This window comes from Apteryx rowi, unplaced genomic scaffold (assembly GCF_003343035.1).
Source record: "Apteryx rowi isolate R43461 unplaced genomic scaffold, aptRow1 scaffold_90, whole genome shotgun sequence".
Classification (NCBI taxonomy): Eukaryota; Metazoa; Chordata; class Aves; order Apterygiformes; family Apterygidae; genus Apteryx; species Apteryx rowi.
The window spans coordinates 2,018,206-2,036,076 of record NW_020451205.1 but is presented as its reverse complement, the minus strand read 5'-3'; the positions used below and the strand labels follow the sequence as shown (position 1 = coordinate 2,036,076).

General features: G+C 40.1%; 1 protein-coding gene across 3 annotated transcripts; it reads left to right on the top strand.

The window, feature by feature from the left end:
• LOC112978149 (sulfate transporter-like) lies at positions 1-17,871 on the top strand. 3 transcript variants are annotated; one of them, XM_026091341.1, is made up of 3 exons: positions 1-216; positions 5,818-6,471; positions 8,833-17,871. In XM_026091341.1, exons 2-3 carry the CDS (start codon positions 5,830-5,832, stop codon positions 10,336-10,338), a joined length of 2,148 nt encoding a protein of 715 aa, XP_025947126.1. In that variant the 5' UTR covers positions 1-216; positions 5,818-5,829; the 3' UTR covers positions 10,339-17,871. The 3 variants fall into 3 exon arrangements, with proteins under 3 accessions (XP_025947126.1, XP_025947125.1, XP_025947124.1); XM_026091340.1 differs by having other exon boundaries at positions 322-6,471; XM_026091339.1 differs by having other exon boundaries at positions 1-6,471.

The window sequence follows — 17,871 nt, the reverse complement described above, 5'->3', positions numbered from 1 at the left end:
TGAGCGAGGGGGCGCAGAGCGCTAACAGGAAGAGAAGAGGAGAGCCGCGGGGCCGGCGGGGAGAGCGCTCCCGTCTGGGAAGCGAGGCAGGAGTATCCGTGAGACGCTGAGGCTGTTCCTTCTAAAGAAAGTCCTGTTAAAAACTGAGAGGATGGAGCCGGGCTTTATGGAAAAGCGGCGCTGTAATTTCCCTTTCGTCACCCTGGGAGCTTGAAGGTTTGCTGGCTTCCAAAACGATACGCGCGTTCTCGGCAAAAATCTGTGGGCACAGGGATATAAAAAAATATGTGGATTATTGTTTGTTCTGTGTTCTTCTTGCAGGTTTTCAGTTAAAAAAAAAAAGTCAGTCAGTTCTCCCTTATGCTGTGTAAACACTAGGTGTCCGTGTGAGGCTTTCCATTCAGTCTGGTGAGCTGCTTGCACAAGGCTCCGCTGTGCCCGTGCAACCCACCGCAGCTGCTTTCCTGCTCCGGCTGTTGGGTTGCAGCAGCCATCAGAGAATCAGCTTAGCGCGAGTTSGCATTAACTGCCCAGGAATTTCCTTGGGGGCAGCGCTTCCCCTGCAAGTCCTCGGTGCAAAAACTGGTCATGAAGGGAGCTCTTCACTTCTGCAGCTCGTGGTCAGCGCGGAAAGGGGATCCTCGTGCAGAAATGAATTGCTGAAAATACTCTTTAGCAAACTCGCTGTAACAGATTTGGCTTGGATGAAARCTGCTAGAGTGGGAGACTGCAGTCCGTTATCCTCGAAACATCCACTCCGCACAGGGCAGGGCAGCTCATTCTTTGTGCCGCTGCTTTCTCAGAGATGAGCTGACTTTCCTAGAAGACCTGGTTATTGACTGGAACTGCTGACTTCCACGAGAACTTCCATAAAAGAGGGCTGCGCCAGGGTCAGGGCTGTGTAAGACAAACAGGAGGTATCTCTGCTCCTCAGAAGAACTAACATTTGAAGTAGGAAGAGATCTAACACTATATGCAAGCAGGGATTTATTATTTGTCTTTAAGTACTGAGTGGCAGTGCAGGTTTTTTCTGCATGAGTTAATGTTTGATGATTATTGTGCAGATAGTAAGGTATCTCAGTTGTCCAGTGTATTCCCTTAATGTGGTATTTAGCATATGTCTTTTTATGGTTCTCAGTAAGATTTCAGTAGAATTGTTCATATGATTTTAAGTCTCTTGTTGAAATCTGTGCTTATAATTTGAATATTTTGTTGCAGAATATTAAGGATTTTATAAAAAATCTGGATTTTATTCCCAGGTATATACAATGCTATTCAAGTGGCTATCTCAGTGTTATCATGGCGATATTGAATTTCCTTGTTGCTCCACAGCGATTAATAGATTATTTGGTAAAGGGTAGGGCTTTTGTCTGAAAAGAACAAGTGCAAAGATTTAGTTATCAAAACGTTGTGCTATTCTTTCCTTTTTTCCATTCTTGTTTTTGTTTTGTTTTTAAGTGCTCATGACCTAAGTTTAAGCTTGCAATATGGCATTTCATCACTTGAGTGAGCCTCACAGTCCATTGTTCCCTTACTGTCAAGGTGACTGTGTTCTGGGACAGATGAATAGAAATCCCAGCCAGCGAGAGCCTGTGCTGCAGTTAGTGTTTCCAAAAAGGCAGGCGTTAGGCAGATTCTGGTTAACCTCTAACAAGTAACCAGGTCAGTAAGAGGCCCGGATGGGATCCAGAAATATTCTGTAAAAGTCCACAGGTCTCAAGAATGCAGTATTTCCCCATATCTGATTTTATAGCAGTTGCTTGATAAACCTTACAGGGAGATATTGGAGATTTCTTCAGTTCTGTGGTTTATTTTTTTTCTTTGTGTCATATATAAAGTTTCTGTGGCAGTCAGACACTTCCTGAAGATCTTACTCAGGCCAAAAGAAACTGGTAAAGTGAATTCTAGGTATACAGATTAGTTGTATGAAAATAGCAGCTTTCAAAACAAATAAACGCAGGAGGTTCTTTTCCAAAATTAAATATGCTGGGATAAATATCCTTCAGTATACTGAACCAAAGGCTTTTGGTTTTTTTTTCTTTTTTAAGAACAAAATTCAGTTTCACTCAGCAAGCTTTGGCTGAATGATTACAAAAATAATACATAGCAACACTTTCAGGCAGAAAATGGTAAAATGGGTTTTGAAAATTATGTCATTTCTTAGTGTCCTTACATTGTGAGAGGCAGTGACTGTGTGATGAAAGGCCCTTTTCACACCACATAGAGAAGGCTGTTTTGCAGGTGAACACAAAGATCCAGTATATGTCCACAATTTACTAGCCAAAAGATTTTCAGTTAGAACATTTTTCTGCTGTCTAGACGCAACCAAAAAACCCAGGTGTCACCTAGTATGCAGACATTTTATGACACTGCACAGAACTGAACTGAACTGTCTGGGTTTTATGTTTGAGTTTCCTGAGAGATTACAAATAACTCTCAGGTTTCAGCGAGCTGTCTAGAACTCATGGATGAGGAAGAGAGGAATCAGAAGAATTTTCATTACTAGAATCTCAGAAAATGAACTCATGTAAGTAACTTGCTACACATAAGAAGTAGTCTGGAGGTGTTATGTTATTTTTCCTCCAGCATTTACAGTATTGATTTGATGAGCTTTGGATGAAGAGATTCTTGATTTGTAACTGTGTGCTTGTAAAATGAATAAAACTAAGCAAATATAAATACAAAATGTGCATATGCTGTATACGGTAGACACGTGCTCTCATATGCCATATGCACTTTATCCTCACTGGGTATTATTTGCGTTTTAGGTATGCGCTATAAAAATCTCCAAGTGGGACTTTGCAATATCATAAGGGTGGGKGATATCAGTTGTCTGCAATATAGGGACAGGTGTTGGGAGTTTTGCATTCTCCTCTAACCTTGATCCTTGTGTTCTCTTGGGTAAGTAACTTCTTGCTGTGTACATTTCCTCATTGTAAGGTAAAGATCATATTTCTTCACAGAGCTATTCTGAGTCCATAATTATTCTAAAACACATAAAAGATACCAGATTGGAAGGCATTAGCCAAGGAAAGTGTCTCATTATAAGGTGTATATATAGGTAGGTGATATAGCTTCCTGCCCATGCAAAATTACTTTAAGATAGAAGCTTGGAATAATTCAGGACTCAGGTAAACAACACTAAAGCTTTCTTCTCTTTCATTCTGTTGTACTAGGTGATTGACTTGTATAAATAAGAGCAAATAAGGATACAAATAAAACCGTTTAAAAATTTACCCCTAAAAATGTAAATGAATTACAGTTCTGGGTAGATCCAGAACTCATGGTTCCCTAAATTATAAGGGCCAACACCAAAAAGAGGACATAGGCACCAGAAATACCGGGCAGTATGGATCTAGTTTCCCTCGGCACGTAACAGAGCATGGGTTACATAGGCCATGCTAACGGGAAGGCTGTACCGACCTGAGCTTGGGCAGCAAATCTATCCCTGCTGGTGCTGTGGTGTTATCTACAATTTTATGCTAGAGTGGTCTCTGTTTAAAACACCAGTCCCTTTCAGTAGCAGTCCAGTGGCAGAGCTAGTAAGGAGTGAGCTGGACTCAGTTATTTGAAAGGATGTAGGAGCTTACCCACCAGAAAAAGACTTGCTGTCTCTGGGTTTGCAGTGAATGAAAACACCTTTTTGGAGACCCAGAGTGGAGCAGGAGCTAAGATAAGAACGCCTGCCTGTAGTATTTCTGTTGACTATCTATACGCATACATACTGTGTGTTGACTGTAGATAGCCCTCTGCAAGCTGTAGCTTAGTAGCACAGTACTGGGAATGCAGGCCCCAAATAAGTGTACTTGACTCACTGAGCATCCAGCACCTCATGTTCCTACTTCCTTTGATGGATCCAGCCCTTACAGAACAGCAAGAAGAAATGGTTGACTGATCCACTTCAATACAATTGTCAAGTCCAACAGGCTTTTGTTGCAATCAAACAGGTACCTCAGGCTTGAACTCCTGGCAAACTGTGGCAGTGATTGCAAAACAGAGGCTCTAAAGAGAAGTGTGCTACAGTGCAAGGTGGAAGAATTGCACTAGTAAGGTTATATTGCTTTCTAATTGGAAGGATATTGTAGAAATATCCTAAATATTTTTATCTGGAAAGAGAAGCCAGTCTAAACATGAAATATTGCAGCCTCTTCTGTTCTCATGTGGGTTCGTCTGATACGTTTAGTATCATATGTTTAGACTGTTTTAAGACAGTAGCTCCTTTGGTAGTGTTTTCATTCTGTCTTCAAGAACTGAAGGCAGTTCATCTCTCAGTCTGAACTAAAAGGCTGTTAGAGACAGGACTGTCTGTAAACCATTGTATAAGGCTGGTGCACTGCACTTTGGCCACCTCTGTATGACCGTGTTCAAACCTAGAAGGGAGGAATAGAAATTACACACTGGTCAACTCGTACAAGGTCTAACAGAAGTCATTTCCCCTCTGCTTAACTCTGCAGACCAGTGTCTTGCAGTGGATTGTAGGAGGAACAGTTAATATAAGCAACACTCTTAATCTCATTTTTTTCACTTCTACCCTCACATATTTTTCAGAATTTTTCAGAGATTCATACTGAAGTAATAGTAGCAGTGAATGTTCTATAGCTGCTTGTGAAATGTTAAGTGAACAAACTTTGAGAGGGAGTCTTTAGTGGCATTCTCGGCATGGCTAGCTCAAATACAGATTTGGCAATTAATTCAGTAGTAGACATTGAGTAGAATATTAATTTGGTTGATGTTTGCACTGCACCAGAGAGAAGGTGTAATTACTAGATAAATGCTGTGTTGCTGTTAGTGCTCAATGGATGCAAAGGCAATGTTCAAAAGAAAAGCCTAGGACTTAGGCTCTTTGGAGTTTGACTGCTATCTCTGATGTTGACTCCACTGCAAATGCCTTTCTAACTGAATTTTAACATCTTTAACATACTACTATTAATAGGTATTATGTCTGAAAGGGAATTTTTTGGAATATCCTGGATGTTTTCTGGAAACTGAAAGTGCTGTATGAATGCTCCCAATTGCTGTTGATATCTTCAGGTCTCATTAGGGCTTGTCTCATCAAGCCTTTGCTCTTTCACATTCAGGGACTATATTCCTATTATTAAATGTGCTTTGATAGAATCACTTTGTTTTCCTGCATGTAGACAGCCTATACTAGAGCACATGTTCTGGCAGAAATGTGCTGCTTACCTTACATAATCCCCATTAATGTGCCTTCCACTTGTTTGTATTTTTTAGTCTGGACATTATTTACTTGAAATTTGGCTTCTAAAAAGTACAAAGAGTGTTCCTGCATCATATCATTGGTAGAAATAGAGCCTTTGTGTAAAGATTGCAGCTTCTTAGGTAACAAAGAAATCTTTACAGTATTTGGCAGGTATAACCACTGCATTTGAAAGAATATATAAATAAGAGTTAGACCAAGCTGTAGTTAATTTTCAGCAACTGAAGTTACTGTTGGACTACAATAAACCCTGTGCCTATTTTTGTATGGTAGAACAGACTACAAATAGTCAGTGATTTTATCAAGGAAGGCTGTCTCAGAGACATTGCTCTTATGTTCTTTCCCATTTCACTGCATTACCAGCAGCAGTTTTATTCTGGACCGTATGAGCTCCCCTGTCCTAGGGCAGGTGATTTCTTGCTTAACTGGGTTGTAATGGGGAGGCTCTTTCCAAGTTTGCCTGGAAGTTGCTTTCTCTGTGCTTATATAACTCTTTTAGCCCTTACTTTTCATAAATACTGAATTTAATCCATTAAAAAAGTCTGAAATAGCACATTCATTTACGATTTAGTGAAAATGTTCCTTCTTTGTTTTGTAAGGGAGTTTTCAACATGGCAGCAGTGGTAGAACTCAACAACGTCCATTCAGTGTCTGAAATGTCAGAAGAAGATGATGCTAAACAYGGTTTTCATCACAGAATGTTCTTGGAACCTCAGGAGAAGAAGAGGAACATGAAGGCTCTGGTGGTTAAGCAAGCAAAGGAAACTTGCAGCTGCACTCCAGCCAAAGTTAAAGACTGTGTTTTCAGTCTCCTTCCTGTCTTGCAGTGGCTTCCCAAGTACAAACTGAGAGAGTATCTACTGGGAGACATAATGTCTGGTCTGATTGTGGGGGTCTTGCTAGTCCCACAGTCAATTGCCTATTCTCTCCTGGCTGGACAGGAGCCTATTTATGGCCTTTATACGGCCTTTTTTGCAAGCATTATTTATTTCATATTTGGAACCTCCCGCCACATCTCAGTTGGCATCTTTGGTGTGCTTTGTCTAATGGTGGGACAAGTGGTGGACCGTGAGGTACAGAGAGCTGGCTATGACTTAGAGCCAGCTGCTCTTGGTGTCCATGCAGATACAGTAACATACGTAAACACTACCATTTCTCCTGTGAATCAGACATCACGTCAGCCATTCTGTGATAAAAGCTGCTATTCAATTACCGTGGGAGCCACCATGACCTTCATAGCTGGAGTTTATCAGGTAAGAGGAGGTGGGCAAACAGGCATTCTGTGGAAATAGTTTTGATTCTTCTTCAGATGATTGTCCATATGAACAGTCTGCTGGGGTTGCACATGTCCTTAATCTGCATCCCAGGGGAATGGGCACATGGAGGACAGTAGGACTCCAGTTACTTTGGTGTAAGAAACTCCTCTTTCTCCTCTCCTTATATGGTCTTAGTCATAACTATTTACTCAAACCTGCAGAACATGCACACAGGAGGGTGGTGCAGCTTTTAATAGCATTCTGTGCTTGTTATTCTGTTACGGACCGTAAGGACCATTATGGAGCATTGCCAGACAACACTTGCTGCTCCCATAATACATCTTCCTAAGTCTGTCCCAAAACTTTTTCTTTATTCGCTTATATAAGGACTGAATTAGATTGGGGCAAAATGTGGTGTGTCAGCTTTCAGTTCCTGACTTTGGTGATCTGGCTTTTTTTTTTATCAAAAAATAATCTGAACTGTAATATTACCTCCAGTTTCCTTTTATTTGGCGTTCTTACACTGTACTTGTAAAGCTTGGCTGTTTGCCCGCTCAAAGCCAGAACAAAACCATTGTTTGAAAAGGATACTATTGAGATAATAAAATACATTTGAAATAAAACTGTTCATTATTACCATATTGAATATATTATTAAATAATATTTTACCACTCCTCTGTTTACTTCCCGGAACTCGCTGCTTATTTGCTGAAATTAAAGTAGGCATCTATGTTTTTAGAGTGTCATGCATTAACCAGGAGGGATTTAATTTTAACAGTACAGCAGGGCTGTGATATTTCAGTTCAGGAGTTCATGTTCATTCGTTTCTACAGTGACATCCATAGTGATATCTATTCAGATTGTAGAGGAGAGGAAAAGGAAACATATCTGTGATACTCTAAAACATTGTTTTTAGACACAACCTAGGACTTTGTCTTGTACTGCAAGTTTGTGTTGAGTAATTTCAGTTATATTCTGGAACTCCTGACCTAGAATGGAGGTTGTGTTTCATCACTGTAGGATGTACAGAGTTTTGGAGTTGTGAATTGCATTTAATATTCTTTACAAGTACAATTAAGTTTTTTAAATGAAGAAGTCAGATTACTTCATCTTCAGTCACTCTGAATGTGATGCATAGACTTGCTGTCTTTCTGACTGCCAACCAATAGATCTTCATGCACTCACAGTTTTTTTTAATTGGAAATCCCAACCAAAATCACATTCACTCTGTATCAGAATCTTTACAGTCAAATAGTAAAAACAAGCTTCCTCACCCTGGTTGCCTGTACCCTAACTAGGTTGTTAATGTTGTTTTACAGCCAAGAAAAATTTAACTGAGTTGTCAGGGCTGTGTGGGAGCCTTTTTTAGGATGTAGAGCTGAGCCTCTGTCTAGTTAGTCCAGGCCCTAAACTTGCCTTCTCTTCAGCAGTGTTTTGCAAGTTCTTAGGAAGTTTCCAACAATGAGTCTAACCTTTTTTTTTATTATTTTGCCTTAACTACCTAATGGGATATATCAAAGTGATGCTAATTAAAATTTAATAACTGTAAGTTTTGGTCTGAAGTCTTCAGATGACAGTGTAGACAGCCCAGCTGGCCAGCTCAGGGAATTAAAGAGTTTTTAGCATATTCCATCATAAGGCAGTGCGTGTTCCATTTAGTGTGAAGGTTGTTGGGGAGGAAGGGACATTTACCAGGTATGAAAAGGCATCTGTAGGGTAGGTATCCATAAAGCCAGTCATTCCCTTGGAACAGCATCAAAGATTTGTCTATTCAAAATAATAAAAATTAATGGCAAGGCACTTTAAAAATTTGTATCTATTTATAAAATAATCTACATCACAAGAATTTGTAGCACATATACTTTCTGAATCAGATAAACCAAGCTTTATGCAGTGCAAATGGAAACTATTGTGAGCTTTATTTTATTGCAGGCTGTGAGCTCGAATGCAAGACAGACAAAAGCCTAGGTTCTGGATCCCTGCAAAGTTCATGGAGATTGTAACAACTGGAGAGAGAAATGGCAAAACTAACCAACATTTCAAAGCTTTTTTCCTTGGATTTCTTTTTTGTCAGTTAAGGGAACTAGAAGCTATTATTTACAGTTGAACCAGTGAGCAAACTATAAACGTTAGTTCAGAGTGTGAAGACCTAAAAAAGCTTGCTCTGTATTAGAAATGCATTTAAGTCTGATGCACCAGCAGCAGCTGAAAGCTGGAGCTTTTCAGTGCTCAGACCACTCCTTGTCCTCCAAAGCCATATACGGTGGTTTTTTTTATCCCACCTCCATCAGAGCCTCACAATGATGACATCTGTAAGATTTGTATCGTAATCCATTGTGTGTGGTTGATTCCTTTCAGGTGGCCATGGGTTTCTTTCAAGTGGGCTTTGTCTCAGTGTACCTCTCTGATTCATTGCTCAGCGGATTTGTCACAGGTGCCTCCTTTACCATCCTAACCTCACAAGCCAAGTATCTCCTGGGCCTAGACATTCCACGGAGCAGTGGCATCGGCTCCCTTGTAACCACATGGATAAACATCTTCAGAAACATACATAAGACCAACATTTGCGATCTCATCACCAGCTTCTTATGCCTTCTTGTTCTCATCCCAACCAAAGAGCTTAATGAACACTTTAAATCAAGGCTCAAGGCTCCAATACCAGTTGAATTAGTTGTGATTGTGGTAGCTACTTTGGCGTCTCACTTTGGGAAGCTAAGAGAGAATTACGGCTCAAGTGTTGCTGGACACATCCCAACAGGGTTTCTCCCTCCTCGCCCTCCAGACTGGAACCTGATTCCTACTGTGGCTTTGGATGCTCTCCCCATAGCTATTATTGGCTTTGCCATCACTGTCTCCCTCTCAGAGATGTTTGCCAAGAAGCACGGTTACACTGTGAAGGCCAATCAAGAGATGTATGCCATTGGCTTCTGCAACATAATTCCCTCTTTCTTCCATTGCTTTACAACAAGTGCAGCTCTTGCCAAGACTCTTGTCAAAGAGTCCACAGGTTGTAGGACACAGATATCTGGCATGATGACTGCTTTGGTCATCCTATTAGTCCTTCTTGTGTTTGCACCTTTATTTTATTCCCTTCAGAAATGTGTCCTTGCTGTCATAACCATTGTAAACCTCAGAGGAGCCCTGCGGAAGTTCAAGGACCTGCCCAAAATGTGGCATTTGAGCAAAGTGGACACAGTGATCTGGCTAGTTACTATGGCATCCTCAGCACTCATCAGTACTGAAATTGGTCTTTTGGTTGGTGTTTGCTTCTCTATGCTCTGTGTCATTTTTCGAACTCAGAGACCAGAGGCACCGCTGCTTGGCTGGGTGGCAGAGTCTGAAACATATGAGTCCCTGTCTGCTTACAAGAACTTGCAAACCAAGCCAGGCATCATGGTGTTCCGTTTTGAAGCGCCCCTCTACTACATCAACAAAGAATGCTTTAAATCCACCCTGTACAAGCAAACTGGAGTTAACCCAGTCTGGGTGAAGGCAGCAAAGAAAAAGGCAGCAAAAAGAATGCTTAGAGAGAAAGAGGTGGATTCTGGTGGCAAACCCACCAGCATCTCGGTGGAACTTGTCTCTGAACCCCTGGGGTTTCACACAATAGTGATTGACTGTTGTGCAATACAGTTCCTGGACACGGCAGGAATACGTACCCTCAAAGAGGTCTGCAAGGATTACAGAGAGATAGATGTCCAGGTGCTCCTGGCCCAGTGCAACCCTTCTGTGAGGAGTTCCCTGATCCGGGGAGAATTCTTTAAAGAGGGGGAGGACCACCTTCTCTTCCACAGTGTGCACCAGGCTGTGGACTTTGCATTGGGTGCACAGGAGCACAGCAGGAGCTGTGCTTCTAAAAACTAGTTGTGGGATGGCAGCAATCATGAATGGGTCCCCCCGCACAATGGGTGTGGGTTGATATGTTTGTATATGCATTATATACGCACTCAGACAGATAAAAAGAGGCAGGGTTGTTGTTAATGCATTGGTTACTACTAGTGTGTTCTGCTGCTTTAATTTGCCTGCCTGGTGATTCAATAGGTGGTACTAAATGAAGGCAATTCTTAACTTGATCATGGCCTRTCTGTGAACTTAAGAGTTTACATATATATGTTCATCTCATTTCTCTTCTCTCTTGAACTTTCTGTGTCCCAGCTGCCCTCTGAGTTTAGATCATCAGCACTGAGGTCTTTATCACAACCCTGTCTTTCTGCAAGGAACTCGATTTTGAAGCTGTCTATCCTTCCTGGCTAATTGAATAATATGTGGCAGTTCATTTCTTGTCCCTAGTTCTGGTGATATGCTTCCACGTGATCACACCCTCATATTGTCTAAGGAATGACTGACAGGGACTGTATGCTCTGGAGTGATTAGTTAGTGATTTTATAGCCTCCCTGATTTTGGAACAGATCAATAAAATCTAAAAATGGAGCAACAAGTGTTAAAATAGCTTATAACCACCTATCACCTCTAGATACTTTGTCATTGTCTTCTGACAGTATAATGCAGCTAGATCCATGGAGGCATAGTTATTTGATTTCTACACGGGTCTTTACATGCCAGGAAAGTTTGCCTCTTTAGCTTGAATTCCTTTGGATAATCTGGACTGATTTTTATTCAGAGGTGATTTAGAAGTCTGATTCATGGTTAATCATTTGTTTTCCTAATATTTAGGATCTCTTTTTGAATTGCGGATGGTAGATAAGGAAAATCTCTAATTCATGAGTTTCAGCACAAGACAGCCCCTTGCAGCCAGTTTTATATGCCAGGTAGACAGAAGCATAGGCACCAAAATGAAAAAGGCTTAATAGACTATCCAGCCTCTCTCTAAATTTGTCAGTGTCACACAGATTTCATGTGTTGTTGAATACAAATGTCATTGAACATAGAGCCTTTGCACATGCCTAGTCATGATCTTTATGTAATGGGGATGGACAGGCCAAGAAATACAGGCATTAGAAAGAGAGACAGAAAATTCTTCAGCTGAAAGTTATTTCACCATATTAGTGTAAATAAAAATTTCTACCTTGTTTTTAAAATTATCCAGAATAATGAAGAATGCCTGTTTTTCATGCAAAAGTACAAGCACTGATTAGGAAAAAGTTCTCTTTTCTAAAACCAATAACACACAATTATGAAGGCAGAATTGAAGGGTTAACATTTTTACTAAATGCTAGCTATACGTAGCCCATAGTATGTACTTGGAAGATGATGGTTCTCCCAGAGAAATTTACAGTCTGACTTGCCAATTCTTCACGGCTTTTAAAAGGGAAAAGGCATGGTACACAGACAATATTGTTATCCTTAATAGCTCAAAAATCTTCATTCAGGCATCAGAAAGTCATAAAATGGAATATGAATCATGAAACATTTTCTAAATAGAAGTATATTTTGAGAGGGGTTTTTTTTTGAGCTAGGTCTAGTAGTTTTTCCCTACTTTCTGTGAAAGCTGAAATGGTCATGCATGATTTCACTTTAGGAGTTAGAATCTCAAGAGGAACAATAGATAGCAGAAAGATGAATCCCAGGACTTGGCAATCCTTATATGTTAGCTTGAAATTACTACATTTTCTAGGGCATAATAGAAGCAAATAGAAGAAATACTGGGGGCAGGGAGGGTGGCTATAGCAAATACTAAGAAGATAACCGAGACTTCCTGGATTACATGAATTATGTTGTAGTTTTGCAAGAGGAAATGACAGATCTCCAAATATCAGAGAAAAGTGAAGCTTCCACGGTATTCAGAAACCTAAATGTTTCTCTTTCTCAGCCTGAAGGCATGTTTGCACAAGGAAATGAATCCAGAATAGCCACTGCTGATTTTTTTTCCTTTCTGCAGTAACTTCCTGTGCCAACTTTTTTATTCTGTGCTAATGCAGTTTGACTAATTGTAGTTACTGGTTTAGTATTACTGAAGTGGATTAACCTAAGCCCTATAAAAGCAGTTAATGTGTTTGAGAATACCTGCATAGGGAGTGAATGCAGACTAGATATTAGGTTTTAAGTCCTCACCCAATTTGTTTTGTGTTCAGTTCCCATTCAGAGCCCCTGGGCCAATGTCAAGAGAGAGCAGCCATACCCTTGGCAGCATGTACAGCCAGGTTCCTGCTTCRGGAAAGCTTGTGGCTGCCTGGTCACCTATGGCCTGCTGGTGGCGGCAGGGGAGAAAGGCAGACACCTACACATGTGAATTCAGCGGCAGGCAGTGCCAAGGCCTGGGGGAATCACTTTTCAGCATGGTTTGCTCACAGTACCAAAAGGCATCACTAGAATTTAAATTTTMACAAAAACTTGAACATTATTTTAAACAGTAATTTTAACAGTAATATTTTTCAAGAGAGCAGAGTAGTGTGAGAAGCAGTGCCCTCCTCTGAAAGTCCTGCTGGAAAATTAAATAAAACAGACAATAAGCAGTGTGCTTTGTTACTGTACATGTTCCTGTCAAATGGCAGCTACTCATTTTCACCCCCTTTCCAGATGTTTTCAGCCCCTCAGTCACAGCTCAGTCATGGAGAGCTGAAAGGGAGTGAAAAGAGTGAGTAGCAGATCTGGTGGACCAGGAGACTTCCTCTTAGGAAGATCAGCTGGGGTGGATAGAAATAAAGTACCATTGCTTGGGGTGATTCTTTCCACTTTACACTCAAAACTTTTCTCTTCCAGGACTCTTTCCACATTGCACAGTTGGAGATTTTTTGCCCTGTGAGCTTGTGAAGCCAAATTCTAACTGAGAAGGTGGAAACAGTAATTATTTTTCAAACGTCCTTTTTTCAAATTCAAGGTATGAAGGTAGGATTAACAATGTTACTTCCAAGAGGTACAGGCTTTCCACAGCCAGCAGGATGCTTGCTTGTAGCTCTTGGGTATTTGCATAAAAGCACTATAAAACAGTCATGAATTGGATATCAAAGAATTAATTTAGAATACAATTAAAAAGATACGTAGTATTGATTTGTTTAGCTAGAGTACATTTTATTTGGCCACTGTGCTGTTTGCACAGTTGTTAATGGCAATTTATCCTCTGAATTCCATTTCAAACAAAACACAAAAAAGCCAGATTAAAATGCAACAGCAAAAGCAGCCAGCCAACCAAAAGACCAACTTTTTGTGTTTATATTTAATATAATGTCCAGAGGTCATAGCTTATGCTCTGTATTAATGCACACAGCCCCGGTTAGAAGGGAGCAGAAATAAATACCAGTTGCTGGAGCATTCAGTAGAATAGTCCTTTGGCATTAATTAAAGATTAGAGCTTATCATGATTGGAATCTCTTAAAACAGTGGTTTTCAGCCTTCTTCCTTATACGCCATGTACTAATTTTTTATCAGAGGCATGAATCTAAGCAAATTTAAGCCTACTGGCTACACTTTTTTGAATATGTTTTATGGACCCTTTAGAAGTGATTCAGCTTCACATTTAGGAATCAGGGACCACATATTGACAATTGTTGCCCTAAAGAATTTGTTTTGTAAAGGAATTTTAGATTTTTTTTATTTTATTTTTTTCTGATGTATGATGTATGCAGCAGGTATACGTGTCCAATTGTGCCCTTGTGATGTGCCTGTTTCTGTCCTGGAAAGAACTTTTCTGCCTTTAACACTCTTAAATAACTAGCAGCACTCAAGTACCAGATTTCAAAAGGGGAAGTCTGCCATACCTCCTGTCTTCTAGCCTACCACAAAGCTTAATTTGTGATCTATAGGCAGATGAAACCCCCACGATCATTTTTGTAAGCATATGGGAGTATTCATCTGTCAAAAACAGTGACATTAATCCCAAATGCAACCTTCAGAACTCCAGACCAGAGTCGCAGATTTTATAAACTAGCTGAACTCCATTGACTCTGTTCCCAAGTGTCCTAATCCAGCAATTATCAGTCTAAATGAGGAATTAAAAGATCATTAGCACATTCATTAATGATAACAACACAACATTATGGAAATTAATACTCACAGTCTCAGCTATACTCTTGCCAAATGTCAGTCACTCTTTTTACGTTTATTGCTGCTATAAATAGTAGTTTCAATTGCTCCTAATGTGGCAATTGCATTAATAAATGATTCATTTGTGTGAATGTTTTCATACTGAAACAATTTTCAGTCCACTTCATAAAACAGGGAAATGTACTGCAGTGATGTATATCATACTTATTTTGGGGTTTATAATGACATCATAAACCTTAGTTTTCTGCAATTTAGTGATCCTGATTTCCTTGTAAATCATTGCAGCTCCATTTATTATTCTCTAATACACTGCAAGATGCATGTCTTCACCCACTTTGACACTTGCTTCTGTGTTTTGCTATGAATGACATTGCATATGATTGACTGTAAATAGAAGAATCATTGCCTTTGTATGTATTGCTATTACCTGTGACCTGCTACTCAGTTTTGATGCCAAATCTTTTGATAAGGCTAAAGCTTCTCAACAAAGAATGTAAAACCAAACCAACCCCGCTCTGGGTTCTGAGGTTGGGAGAAGGGGACTTCTGGGCAGCCGGCAGGGGAGTACCGCTGTGTATATCCCCTTCTGTGAGAGGGCATGCCCTGGAGCCTAAGCAAAGTATGCGAAGGGCAAAGTATGCAAGAGTTTGTGTAGATGGACGAGTAATAGTGCCTTCCAGGAAAAATAAGGTAATATAGAGATGTCTTTGTTACGAAGATACTATGTATACACAGCTCTGTGCCTTTTTCCATAATGAGTGTAATAGTAACAYGGGGACCTAGTTCCTGTTCAGTGCTGCTGTATGAGTCAGTGTTCCATGCTATGTATAGAAGGGATTTCTGTTTTCATGCTTATTTATTTTTGTCTAATTTAATTTAATTCTGCACTTGGCTCTCCCATTCTGGATGGCTGAGCTTCCATTACTTCTGCACTCATTCCCCATCTGGCTACAGCAATGAACAGAAAGCTTCTGTCTCTCTCAAGAAAGTAACCAGCAAGTCCTGCACCTCTACTAGCTTCTGCTGGCTTCTGCTAAAGGACACTGAAATCCATTGCTGATGGGTCTGAAGTGCAGAGCCAAGATAGTGCAGGCAGGAGAGCATTCTGGCCGCGGCACTGGGGTTTAAGTCAGTTGATACCCACAGCCTCCCGCAGTGTCGTGCTGAGATCAGCTGTGAACTCGTGTCTGTGTTGGATCCTTGATCTCCATTGCAGTGCAGGCTTCCATGGTGTGGTTCAGGCTTTCCATGGCCAAACCTTAATTGAGAAAACCAGCAATATTGCATGTCTCCTTGGGTCCAGTTCCTCAGCTCTTTCACCTAAGGGCAGTGTGAACTGCCTGTTCGCCACCACACTTAGCCCTGTGCCGTGGGCACCAGTGCTGTTGGTGCTAAGAGTTTTTAAGTAGGTTGGAACCGAGTCACCCATGCATTTCCAGTGTGATCCTCATTTCAGAAACAGTGCAGAAACACCCAGGCTGGCCTTGCACTGAGCCACACAGGTGCAGAGCTCGCCTGGACTCTGCACTGGGACTCAACTCCTCTGTGCTCTCACTTCAGCCTGGAGGCATGGCTGGCCAGTAGGAAAGCACTGGTCTAGAAGATCATAGAAACTGGAGCAAGAAGAAATCCTAGTAGCTGAGGGTGAAACTATTTAGGCAAATAGTTTGTTTCAGGGTATTTTCATCTGTTTTTTTTTTTTTTCCTCACACACGCTCTTTGCAAAAATGATTTAATGACTGAGGTGATCTAAATTTTTATTTTAATTTTTTTACTAACATAATTATGCTAATGAAGCTGTGATGCAGATAGCAGCCGTCTACTGCTAATGCAATATAAGGTGCTTTATAACTGTATAGCTTATTTTGCTTTGCTGAATCTCAATCTAGGATACCATTATAAGATTTTTATATTGATATAACTGTCCACACTAGAAGGGTTTTGCACTTTTACTATGCTGGCATAGTAAAAAGGGGCAATGCCTTTAGTGCAGACAAGGCACTGTGCCTTTGCACTGTGAATAAACTTGTTAAGTCACAAGAATTACTTGCACTTGGTTATCTAGTTTGGAARCCTTTGTATGATCAGCTGCTTATGTGAAAAACTGCCTGATCTTTTCTATTCTAATCAAATTCCACCTGAAGTGGAACTAATTTTTAAGTCTTTCTTTATTTTTTAAGATCATTACAATGCTAGAACTGAGGCCTCTGGTTAGGTAATATGGCAGATATTTAAAAAATATATATATTTAGTACATGGTATAATTAGTGCCTTTCTGTTTTATTTCCTACAGATGATATAAACTAAGGTGTGTTGCTATTTCTCTAATACACAAATATGCAAACTATTACAGTATTTGATGGTGAGTCAAATCTCTATTGAGTAAATTTACTGCCAAAAGTATCTGAACTCCTGATCTATCCAGCTCTGCAAGCACTTAATTCTTAGCTGGGTTCCAAAATCATCTCAGGAGTCCACAGGAAGATAGGAGGATAAACATTTCACTGGACTTGTGTCCAAGTTTTTAATGTTTAATCTTTGACTTTAGAAAGAAAATTTTAATGTGTATCTGAAATGCAGCTGAAACATGATTAAACAGAGGTAAAGCTTCACTTTGGGAAAGCTTGATTTTCACTTAAAACTTCACATGGGAAGCACCTGATTTGAGTTCATCAGCCTCTTGAGTCACTCACCATCTTCTCTGGTATCTTGGTATGTTCTGGGGTATGATTGTTGAACTATTTTAAATTCAGAATAATTAGGGGATACTATTTGTGACATATTATTTTGCAGAATAAATAAAAAGGCAAATTTTGCCTAGAGTAGGCTTTTCAAGCTTGGAAAATCAGTCTGAGCAAATAGAACCTCAGAGGTGGAATAGATCACATTGGTAGGCTGACCGAACACATTTGCAAAGCAGTTTATTTGAATGAAGTTTGGAAATCTTGTATAGTATATTCCAAAGATCACCTTGTTTTCTTACCATGATTATCTGTGAAGTACAAATGTTGTAGCAAATCCAATGAGATGTAATATTTCCCACAAGTCAATGGAGGAATTCAGAGTGTTGGGGAAGCCATTTCACTCTGTGGTTTCTCTCCATGCCGCAACTGTATTTGTTAACACAGACTTTGCCTTGTGCGGAGAATGAGAAAAGCTGCGTTGCTCAACCATCAGCTCTTCACTGAGTGCTGCGTGAACTGACCAAAAGTTTCTGATGTGAGAGTTGTATTTTGTCAGTCTTCTCGTTATATCCTACCATCAAAACATAATTATGGGGTATATTCTCTGCATATTGTCACCTTGCCTTTACAGCATCTCCATGTGTTAAATCTCTACCAATTGTTGTTTTTAAATGCTAATGTGCCTTATTGTCATTGTAGAAGATTTGTTAGCACAAGAATTTTCTAATAAATGTGATAAAATCTTTGTGATTTCTTTTGCCACCATTAAAGA